The sequence below is a fragment of the Scyliorhinus canicula genome, chromosome 5, assembly GCF_902713615.1.
Source record: "Scyliorhinus canicula chromosome 5, sScyCan1.1, whole genome shotgun sequence".
NCBI lineage: Eukaryota > Metazoa > Chordata > Chondrichthyes > Carcharhiniformes > Scyliorhinidae > Scyliorhinus > Scyliorhinus canicula.
This window is the reverse complement of record NC_052150.1, coordinates 206,085,861-206,097,411: the sequence shown is the minus strand read 5'-3', so window position 1 is coordinate 206,097,411 and position 11,551 is coordinate 206,085,861. Positions and strand designations below refer to the sequence as shown.

General features: G+C 50.2%; 1 protein-coding gene across 1 annotated transcript in view; it reads right to left on the bottom strand.

Moving 5' to 3' along the window:
- The window catches only part of shha (sonic hedgehog signaling molecule a), a 17,105-nt gene extending 7,488 nt beyond the window's left edge, over positions 1–9,617 (bottom strand). The window contains 3 exon segments of the mRNA XM_038798390.1: positions 3,127–3,327; positions 3,330–3,387; positions 8,896–9,617. Of these exon segments, the coding sequence (XP_038654318.1) occupies positions 3,127–3,327; positions 3,330–3,387; positions 8,896–9,189 (553 nt within the window). The 5' untranslated portion in view covers positions 9,190–9,617.
- Between the last annotated feature and the right edge of the window lie 1,934 nt (positions 9,618–11,551).

Genomic DNA, 11,551 nt, shown 5'->3' with positions numbered 1-11,551 from the left:
AGATGTGTATTTGAATTTTAAATGACCGAGTTTGGAGGCATGTCATCAATGCCCCTTCTCGCAAGGTTCGTCCTGACAATGATTCAGGGGGGTTGAGATATGTCGGCTTTGTATTCCTATCCCGAGGGTCATACTTTCAGCAAATAGAGATGGGAAAGCGAATCTTCCTGGCCTGGCCCCCCCCCCCCCCCCGCCCCCGCCTCCTTTGCAGTCCTTGCAGACAGCATTTAATCTTCTCATATGATTCACTGACATGAAGTGATGGCGGAACAAACGGACGGAAGGCTGAGCTAACAGCGTTCTCTAACAGTTCGTCCAAATCCATTTGGTATCGTCACACGCCCACATGACATAGACTCAAATGAGTCTGAAAAGCTCCGGTGTGTTTGGAATTTTAAATTTAGATTTGTCTCTCCCCCCCCCCCCGTTTAATAAAGGCTGCAACGGGGGAGGTTGGATCACACTCCACATTACATGAGTCTTCCCATCTGTAATTCAACATCTTGTTCTCGGGAAATGCTTCATTAAGACAGTGTGTGGCGTTGCAAGTACAGTGAATGAGCGGCTGCACTTCTTTCTATGGGCAAGAGCAGTCACATCCACTTGTGTGTGTTTATTAATGCATCACATCAGTGATCAAAATTGCATCGTTTCCCGCCAGCCGTTTTGCTAATGTCACTCGACTGGCAATCCAGAGGCCCAGGCAGAATGCTCTGGGGGAACATGGCTTCAGATCCCACTTACAGCATGGGGGGCGCTTCTTGAATAAAGAGCGTGTGTGAGAGATCAAGAAACAGATGGATGGGGAGGTTGATAAATAAATAGGCGGGCGGATGATAGAGAGTTGCTGTTTGTCTCCACCAATGCAAATCTGTGCAAAAATCATCAATTATACCTAACATTAGGTTAGGGGATTGGCCATGCTAAATTGCCCTTAGTGTCCAGAGATGTGCAGGTTAGGTGGGGTAATGGGGATAGGGTGGGGGAGTGGGCCTAGGTCGGGTGCTCTTTCGGAGGGTCGGTGCAGACTCGACGGGCCCAATGCCTCCTTCTGAACTATAGGGATTCTATGGATTAGGGAAGGGATTCGGCAAAGTACAATAAAATCACCCCACCCCACCCCCGACCTCCCAGTTCACGCAGATGGGAAAAAGCAACATCTATTGCTCGCAAATGCATTTGGTGCCCTAAAAAGATGGCACTGGTTATTGATTTTTACAAAGGTATGCCGGGGAGAAAATATCAGCCATGACTGAATGGTGGAGCAGACTCGATGGGCCGAGTGGCCTAATTCTCCTATGTCTTGTGGTCTTGTGGAGGGGGTCATTGGAGAGAGTGCAATTCACACCAGGACTGTTAATTACACCGCGTGGAAAACAAAACACGCGTGAACGGCTCATCGAGAGTGGCATGTGCGAAGTCAGATCACACTGAGGTGTTCAGCTTCATTCATGTCCATGGTTTGCCGAACCCTGCGACTATGTTTATTAAGCATTCACCGCACGATTTCCTACTTAAAGTCTTGGCGAAGTATTTTCCTGACATGTCAATCGGTGAAGCTGAGGCAGTTTAAGTGTGAGGGAGGACGCGACCAGTGCTGCGGTTTTGACAAATGCATTCTTAGAGGCTGGTGGTGGTGGGGGGGGGGGGGGGGGGGGGAGAGAGAGAGAGAGAGAGAGAAATGTTTAAAGTGACCAAGTCCGTCTGTGTTGGAGGCACATGCACACACACACACACACACACTTGCTTTCCGCATTAACCTGAAAAGGCGCTCAAAGCCTCGGAACAGAACGGATGTTTCTCTAAGTCATTTCACGTTTCATTTTACGGGCCAGGAATATATAAAGCAGTCACAGCAAGCCAGTTCAAGTTGCCAGTTAGAAGTGGCATGGGATGTCCGTTGGGAGCCTGTTGCTACCTGACCCAGGCTGATCTGGTCGAGTTGGTCAGCGAGTCAGCATCCAATCCAACCCCGTCATATCAATCCACTGCCCAACCTCGACTCGGAGGTGGGGAAGGAAATTTTGGTCAGATGGGATCAGTTTGGCTGACGTTAAGTGCAGTGTGAGAGCAGCGTTATGCTGGTGTGGGTCCTCTGTGGCTTACCTGAGGTCAGTCAATCCCCGTTACCAGTTGACACTTGGTAAACAATGGAGCGGTACACTAGTTGATGTCGATGGGATTCCACCCCCCGCCCCCCCCCTACTCCACGCCCCCAGGCTCCAGAGCTCTAACCGGAGGGCTGTTTCTCACCGAACAAGTAGCGGGAAGTATTAATTGCGACTCCTGTGTACGGCTAAACCTGGGCGGGTTTCGAACGACTCACGTCCCTGAGCTGTGTGTTCCTGTTCGGGTAGCACGGTAGCACAGTGGTTAGCACTGTTGCTTCACAGCTCCCGGCTCCCAGGTTCGATTCCTAGCTCGGGTCACTGTCTGTGCGGGGTCTGCACGTTCTCCCCGTGTGTGCGTGGGTTCCCTCTGGGTGCTCCGGTTTCCTCCCACAGTCCAAAGATGTGCGGGTTAGGTGGATTGGCCAGGCTGAATTGCCCTTAGTGTCCAAAAAAGGTTGGGTGGGGTTACAAGGAGAGGGATAGGGTGGAAATGTGACCTTAAGTGGGGTTCCCTTTCCAAGTACTGGTGCAGACTCGATGGGCCGAATGGCCTTCTTCTGTTCTGTAAATGTTATGATCTATGGTGGACCCTTTGATAGGCACCGCCCACTCAATGGTCCATCCTATCTCCGCACCCCTCAAATCCAGGGAGGCGCTATCTGTGTGGACTGCCTGTTAGTTTTGTCTGGAGATTTGGTGTCAGACAGGAGGATTATGAAGCGGGGTAATGATTCTCGCCTTCTTGAGGAGAGCATCCTCATTCGTTGCATTTGGTTCACAGCCTCCCCGCCCATCAAATAATGACCCATATTATTTATTACGAGATCAGTGAGACTTCTCTGTAATGTTCCACCCTGCTAAGGAGTGACAGGAAGCGATGGCTGGCGCCTGGGGGGTGCCTTCAGATTCAAAGTGTGCGCTCTGCAGATATGAAATATGATCATGTTCATCACAACAGTCAGCCGGCTGACTGACTGGGAAAAGGCGGACAATTTCTTTGAAAGTGCTCCCTCACCTGCTTTCACCGAACAGTGGATGTGAGCCTTGGATTCGTAATAGACCCAGTCGAAGCCCGCCTCCACGGCCAGCCTGGCCAACATGCCGTACTTGGTTCGGTCGCGGTCCGAAGTGGTGATGTCCACAGCTCGGCCCTCGTAATGGAGGGACTCCTCGGAGTGATGGCCGTCCTCATCCCAGCCCTCTGTCACCCTCAACTCACCCCGGGCCATTGGTTCATGACTGAGATGGCCAGGGAGTTTAATTTATCTTTACACCTCTGTCAAGAATAGAAAGAGAGAGAGAAAATCAATTAAGTACACCGGTCCCAATTGGTGGAATTTTTATTAATCAAGCATTTCATCATTTCGGTCACACACTCGCTACCTACAATTGATTTGAGTGTTGGCCAGTTATATACACAGCGACTAAAAAAGAGGAGAGTGTCAGAGAGAAAGAGGGTTCTGGACCTGCAGCTTCTATTGCTCAGGTGGATGGTCTAACTAATGGTGAGGAGCAGATATCTCGCTTCCCCATCACCCAGTCTGTGTCTGTTCCACTTACCTGATCACTTCTTCCTGGGAGGGTAAGGAAAGGCAAGGGACCCCCCCCCCCCCCGGAGGGTAAGGAAAGTCAAGGGCCCCCCCCCCCCCCGGAGGGTAAGGAAAGGCAAGGGACCCCCCCCCCCCCCAGGGTAACGAAAGGCAAGTGGGACACCTCCCCCGGGAGGGTAAGGAAAGGTAAGGGGGACACCTCCCCCGGGAGGGTAAGGAAAGGTAAGGGGGACACCTCCCCCGGGAGGGTAAGGAAAGGTAAGGGGGACACCTCCCCACACTCATCTCCCTCTTTTTAGAGGAAACAATGATCCCCAACAGAGTCAGACGCCTTACACCAGGTTAAAGTCCAACAGGTTTATTTGGAATCACGAGCTTTCGGAGCACTGCTCCTTCTTCAGGTGAATGGCAGTGCTCCGAAAGCTAGTGATTTGAAACAAACCTGTTGGACTTTAACCTGGTGTTGTAAGACTTCTTACTGTGCTCACCCCAGTCCAACGCCGACATCTCCACGTCATGGCTCCTCAACAGAGATATAGCGGGGTGGAGGGGAGGGGATTACCCATGTACAGCGCTGCCACTGCCCTTCAAACCTCGCTCATTCACCGGGAATACTCTGGGAGGTGCTCATGGCAACCAACCCCCATAGGCTAACGGGTGAAGGCTGCGGTGGCGGGAGTTCTGTTATATTTCAGTTCAACGCTCAGCGAAATCGATGCGGTGAAAGGCAGAGGGGGACGGAGGGTGAGAGGGAAGGATGGAGGGAGGGAGAGAGAGAGGGAGAAAGGTAGAGAGGGAGGGAGGGATGGATGAATACAGGAGGGGGGAGAGTTCGGGAGAGAGTTTGGAAGGGAGTGAGGGAGGGGGATAAGGATGGAGTGAGGGAGGGAGACGGGAGGGAGGGAAGGAGAGAAGGAGATTAAACTGGAATGTGTCAGTCACTCAATTGCTGTCTAATATTTGACTCTTTCCAGCACTGTCCACAGCACTATCCCGATGTGTGACATACAGTATAACACATCAAATGCCGGCTCACAAAGACTCTTCTCTCTTGAGAGAAAGAGGATCTTGTCGCTGATCTTTGTCCTTCAGTTAAGAGCTGACCAGATAACGCGGAGTGAGTCTTCACCGCGAAGTATGCTTTGTCCTGAGGGAAAGTGCAGCATGTCCGCATGTGCAAAAAGGCAAGTGGTTCTCCACCACTGGGACACCGGGCAAAACCTGATGAGCGGGCTCTGCATCTGGCTAATACATGAATGGTCGTAACAACTCAGCAAGTAGTAACAGCCAACTTGGAGGGAGTGATAAATTCGTTTTGAGATCTATTTTTATATGGAGACATAACAGTGCATATATGTAGTATATATATATATATATACCTCCCCACACATAATGTATGTATATACCCACACAATGCTCACATACATACACAGTATGCATGCACATACCCACACAATGCCCGCACACACAAACATAAACAATCTATGTACATACAATTCCTGCACATATAACATACAGCATGTATGCACATGCTCACACACAGTGCCCACACCACATGCACACTATGTATGTACGTATCCACACACAATGCCCGCGTACACGCACTGTATGCATGCACATACCCATACACAATGCCGCCAAACACACTGTATGCGTGCACATATCCATACACAATACCCACACACACAGTATATATACATACCCACACACAATGCCCACAGACACACAGTATATATGTACATGTTCACCCACAATGTTCACACACACATATGTATACACATGCCCACAGACAATGCCCACACACATACAAACACAATATGTATGTACATACCCACGCACAATGTCCACACTCAAACAGTATGTATGTATAGACCCACACACAATACCCGCGCACACCCACAGTATTTATATACATACCCACACACAATGCCCGTGCACACCCACAGTATGTTTATATATACTCACACACAATCCCGCACAGACACACAGTATGTATGTATATGCCCACGCGCACCTACTGTACGTATATACGTACCCGCACACAATCCTGCACACATACACACAGTATGTGTATACACACGCACACACAATTCCACACACATACACACAGTATGTATGTACATATCCACACACAATGCCGCACACACACACAGCATGTATGTAAATATCCATACATAATGCCTGCACACCTACACAGTATACGTGCATATATCCACATACAGTATGTATGGACATACCCACACAGATTGCCTGAACACATACACACAGTATGTACATACCCACACACACATACACACACAGTATGTACCCAACCACAATGCCCGCACACAGACACACACACACAGTATATACATACGCACACACAATCCCACACACGCACACAGTAACCATACATAATCCCACACACAAACACACACAGTATGTATACATACCCACACAATGCCCGCACACACATACACACGGTATGTATGTACGTATCCACACATACTCCCCCCTACACACAGTATATGTGTACATACCTACACATAATCCCGCACACACACACAGTATGTGCGTACATACCCACACACAGACCCGCACATGTACACACAGCACAACAGGGACTTAGAGACCATACGAACTATGCAGCCAGAAGGTTTATTTGCATTTTCAACAAATTGTCCTTCAAACTCTGCAACATCACTTTAAACGCCTTCCACTGCACCGGGCCGCCAGTGCGCACAAGCAGGGCTGTGAACCGAGATCACTCCCTCCACATCCTTAATGGTTTCCTCCAAAGAGCAACCCCACCCCGGGAGAACTGGGTTGTGAACGGGCAGGGCTCGGGTTTAACGGGTTGCTGAGCACCGTGGCCTATTTCAAAGCAGCAGCAGCATCTGGAGGCGGCAGTCAGGAGCAGCGAATGACAGACACATTGTCAGAGCCACCCACCCAGCCACCAACAACTGCTCATTCCCTCATTGGGATTTGCGTGAATCCTGACCAGCCGGCAGCATAAAACTCAACTTTGATCCCGTGGTTCAGGCCAACGAGAGCTCCTAACCCCGAGAAAACCGTGTTAATCCCTAATTACCCTGCCAATGGGAGAGGAATTGCGAGAGACAGAGGGTCACACACACACTTATTAGCTACCTGTCAATGCAAACTACACTCCCGGGCTTTTAGAGGCAATAATAGAGGTGGTGTGTGTGTGGGGTGGGGGGTCATTTGTCACGTCCCCCCCCCCCCCCCCCCCAATCCCCACAATTCCACAGACCCATCGCCACATCGATTATTCTCGAGCCCAGGTAGAGTGAGAGAGAGAAATACAGCACAGAACAGGCCCTTCGGCCCACGATGTTGTGCCGAACTTTTATCCTAGGTTAATCATAGAATTTTGGACACTAAGGGCAATTTATCATGGCCAATCCACCCAACCTGCACATCTTTGTGCAAACCGGATAGGCCGAATGGCCTCATGTTCTGTAGGGATTATATGATGCGGGGTGGGCATGGGGGAGGGGAGCAGAGGGGGAAGGGGTTGCCGCTGCTGGAATATCTTCACCGTTGAACTTGACATCCAGAAGTATTGACGGAAATACTGCAGTGTGCCCTTCCCGCTGTCTCCAGGCTTCCCAGGCAATCGACACAAGGTCAGAAGTTCAAACGCTGGTAGCTAATGCAGCAACCGTGTCGAGATTCTGTCTATTCCCAGCGATCCCAGTGCCCCCTCTCTCTCTCTCTATCTCCCTCTCTCTATCTCTCTGCTGTGTGCATCCGCCTCTCCCGGGCAGGCAGAGTAACACATTAGAACCAGTTCCACAGGGAATAGGAACGCCTTCACGTCGACTTTCAGCTATTTCTGTCTCAGCCAAAGCGATCTGCAGGAACGGAGCACTTTCACCCCCCCTTCCTGACTCAAAGCGACAGAACGCAATTGGACGGGGCTCTGGGACCGGCAATGGTTTAATACATTATCGAGAGAGAGACACACAGAGAGAGGAGCAATGTGCGATCCCCTGGCCAGCCATGATCCATGACGGAGGAGGAAGTGGGGCTGATTATTGGAGCCCTCTGTGAGTGTGTGAGAGAGAGAGAGAGACTTGTCTCTGAGCCGTGCCCCCGGCTCTCTGCACCATTCCTGCGACTTGGGGCTGAGGGAAAAGGTGGCCGCCGGCAGACTGAACAAGCCGGGAAGCAGCCGCTCGCTGTCCTGCCTCTGAGAAGCGACACAAAGCCACCGGGAACTTTGGAAGGGCGGCCACGCGTTGCTTTGTAAACATTCAGCCTCACTCGCCGCTTAAAAGGGTAACATCTGGCAAATGTGCAACCTTTTGTCTTTACTCGGGCAGAGATTTGTCCATCTCTACATTAATTTGTAGAGGGAAAGAGAGAGAGAGAGGAGGGGGCGCTTACCTGTTTAAATCCTACCCCTGAGTTGTGGTGGGTCCCACCACACAAGAGGTAAGCGCGTCGCGCTGCCTGACGAAAGGAACTTCCCATGACCTCTGCCAGTACCTGAATGTTGCAATTTCAGAAATGGTCACCGAACCTTCCTGCCACACACACACAGCCTTTTCAAAGTGTGTGTGTGTGAGGAGTAGACCGTGGCAACACTCGCCCCTCTTAAATATCGATACATGAAGGCGTCGATAGACACAGCGATGAAATGTTGATGTGGCCGGAGTCAATACTCAGGCTGGAAAAGACAAGGCGAGCGAGGGGAAGACGGGTCGATTCCGCACCCCCCTCCCTCCCTCTGTATCCTATATTTAGAAAAGGCAGCCTCATTAAGTCATCCCAGCTCAGGGCTGCCAGGTTTCGAAGCTATTTTAATTAGAAAGACAGAGAAAGAGAGGAGGGGGAGGGAGGGAGAAGGGGGACACAGACAGGTCAAAGGGCTGGAGGCTAGCACTGATACAAGTGGCCCAGGAGTCACTTGGGGGGGGGGGGGGGGGGGGGGAGGGGGTCTGCACACTCGAGTCGATTAAAACCCAGAGCGGCGATTAGTTGGCCCCCAAAACTGCCCACCAAGCGGGGCAGGGAAAGGGCAGAAGGTGTTGACCGCAATGTAGAAAGTTTTCCCCTGAGCACCCACCTTGGGTAACCAGCCCACCCCCTCCCTGTGTCACATCGCTCGACGCCACCCTGACGGAAGGCACCCACACTGAGGAGGGTTGGGTGGGAGTGGGGGGGAGAGACATTGTAATTTGGTGTGGTGACCCCCCCCCCCCCCCCCCCCCCCCCCCCCGTACCTGTGTCATCAGCCTGTCAGCTCCGGTGTTTTCTTCATCCTTGAATATAATGTCCGGGTTGTAATTGGGAGTCAATTCTTTAAACCTCTCCGAGTTCCTGGTGATCTTGCCCTCGTACCTGCCACTGGCGCCCAGCGTCTTCTCCGCCACATTGGGGATGTACTGCTTGTAGGCCAGAGGAGTTAATTTTCGGGGGTGCCTCCTTCTCCCGTAGCCTCTGCCCGGCCCACAAGCCTCCACGGACGGGGCGAGAGACGAGCAGACCAGACCCACCAGCACAATTCTTGTCAGCATGGTGTCCACGGATTCCGGTGGCTTGAGGGGCTCTAGCGCTGCTGCCCTCTTGCTTATTCCCACCTCCTCTCCCCTCTCCTCCTCTCCCTGTCTTGCTTCCTCCTGAGCTCCTTGACTGTCCTCCGATCCCTATCGAGAGGCAGGTGCTGGTGGCTGGAAGGCTTCAGATCCTCGATAACGGTCACACATCGGGCTTCTGGATCCTTGACAGCGGTAGGGGGTGGCGGTGGGTGTGGAGGGTTTGTTTTTTTTGTTGAAATTTCGAGAGAAAAAAATTGAAAATTAAAAAAAATAATAATAAAATAAGCCAAAATGCTGTTTGGAAAGATGCGGAGGCTGTGCAGGCGCTTCAGAGAGACTGGCTAGAACAGCAATGTAATATAGCCTCAGAAAGGCACAACGGTGAGATCTGATTGGACAAGGCAGCAGCTATTGCTTTTTGATATGCTTCAGTAAAACCAACAATTTCAGAAAATTCACCTGAAGTCTGGCGTATCAGGAGCGGGAGGAGGACTGCCTCTCCGTCTGAAAACATCAATTACAACTTGTTTTCATTGCTGTCTCTCTCTCTCTCCCCCCTCCCTCCCAAACGCCGCCCTGGAAATGCTAATCAATCGCCCAGATTGACTGACGTGAAATGTAAAGATCTTCTCGTTCGGTGCTAGGGAAACAGCGAGTGATTAATTGATCCGGATCGCAAAATTGTCCTTTGCTGCGAAGATGATCGACAGCATCTGCTGGCAAAAGATGTTTGAAGACCTACCGTCGCATCTCGAGTCAGACGTGGATCGGTCACAATGGAAGGAGTATTTCTAAACTTTCCCCTGTTAATATCTCTGGTGCTTCAGAATTCCATTCGAACTGAGACTTCTAAATAAAAATATTCTCCTGTCCTTAAAACTCCTCGAAAGTTCAACAAAGGCCAGCGTGACATGTTTTTATTTGAACCTGCTCAATTCACCTTTTTGACACATTTTACATTGAAGCAGTCTACGGAACGGGAGTTCTGATGGGAAACTGGAGGGTGAACCGTTGGTTAATGTCGGTGCCTGTTCTCCCAATGCACTGGGTGTAAAAATGTCGCTGGAAAATGCAAACATTTCAAGTCTTTGGGGGGTGCGGTTAACCACTTGCACAGCATCCTGCCACCGGGAGTTTTATTTTTTTTAAAAGAATATATAAACAACATATGCATGAAATCAATAATGCAATAGCCCACCATGAGACCTCCAGGTTAATCAAGTCGAAATGAAAGCGAGAATCTGAAGCCAATTGACGACTTGAGCAGCGATGGCTAAGGAGAGAAAAGTTCACCCCCCCCCCCCCCCCCCAACCAAATTCCTGCTATCCACTGGGAAATACACCTTTTAATTTTAAAAAAAGGTCGATACTGGCACTTCCAGTCTGGGGGCAGCGTAGCTGACTAATCTGCGGATTTAGTTCGGCAGGATTGGCTCGGAAAGACGAGTTTTAATGCAACCGTAACACCCCGACCCAATTGGCAATAATAACATTATCTATAGAGAGAGAGAGAGAGTGTGCGTGTGTGTCCCACGGCTGTGGTCTGGAGCAGTCCAGCACACAATGTCAGATCAGGACTGACCAGCGCAATTCACTTCTTCAATGATGTGGAGATGCCGGCGTTGGACTGGGGTGAGCACAGTGAGAAGTCTTACAACACCAGGTTAAAATCCAACAGGTTTGTTTCAAACAACTAGCTTTCGGAGCCCTGCATTCACCTGAGGAAGGGACAGTGCTCCGAAAGCTCGTGATTTGAAACAAACCTGTTGGACTTTAACCTGGTGTTGTAAGACTTCTCACTGCACTTATTCAATGGAATCTTTCGGCACCGTCTCAAACCAGTCCCAGCCCTTGAGTGTGAGCCAGGCATTTCAACCGGAGGTTAAAGATTCCCTGTCTGTGTAAGTGATCTACACCCACAAGTTTCAAATACATGGGAAAGTTTCCCAAATTATCCACCCCACTGAAATCGCACTCACTGTCAGGGGCCCAGATAAAGTGAACGCATTGATTGAAATATCCAGGGTGCAAATCAAAGTTACAGTCTGTCCCAGGAATGGATTGCTTATTTTTTTTCTTCCAAATTACTCTTCCGAGGCTCTGCCACCGGTCATTTGAAAACGTTTAGCCTGGTTTAAGTTGCTTTGCTGAATTTTTTTTAACGTGTGCACTCAAATCGGGCACCGGGCAAGCGATGGATTTTTCTTTTTAAACCCATTTTTAACTGATGTGCTTTTAATGTGTTTAAAATAACATTCCCAAATAACACAAAACACATCGCCGAAAGTGTCAGAGAACAGTAGAGCACATTCCCAAATAACACAGCCCCCAATGGCTCATT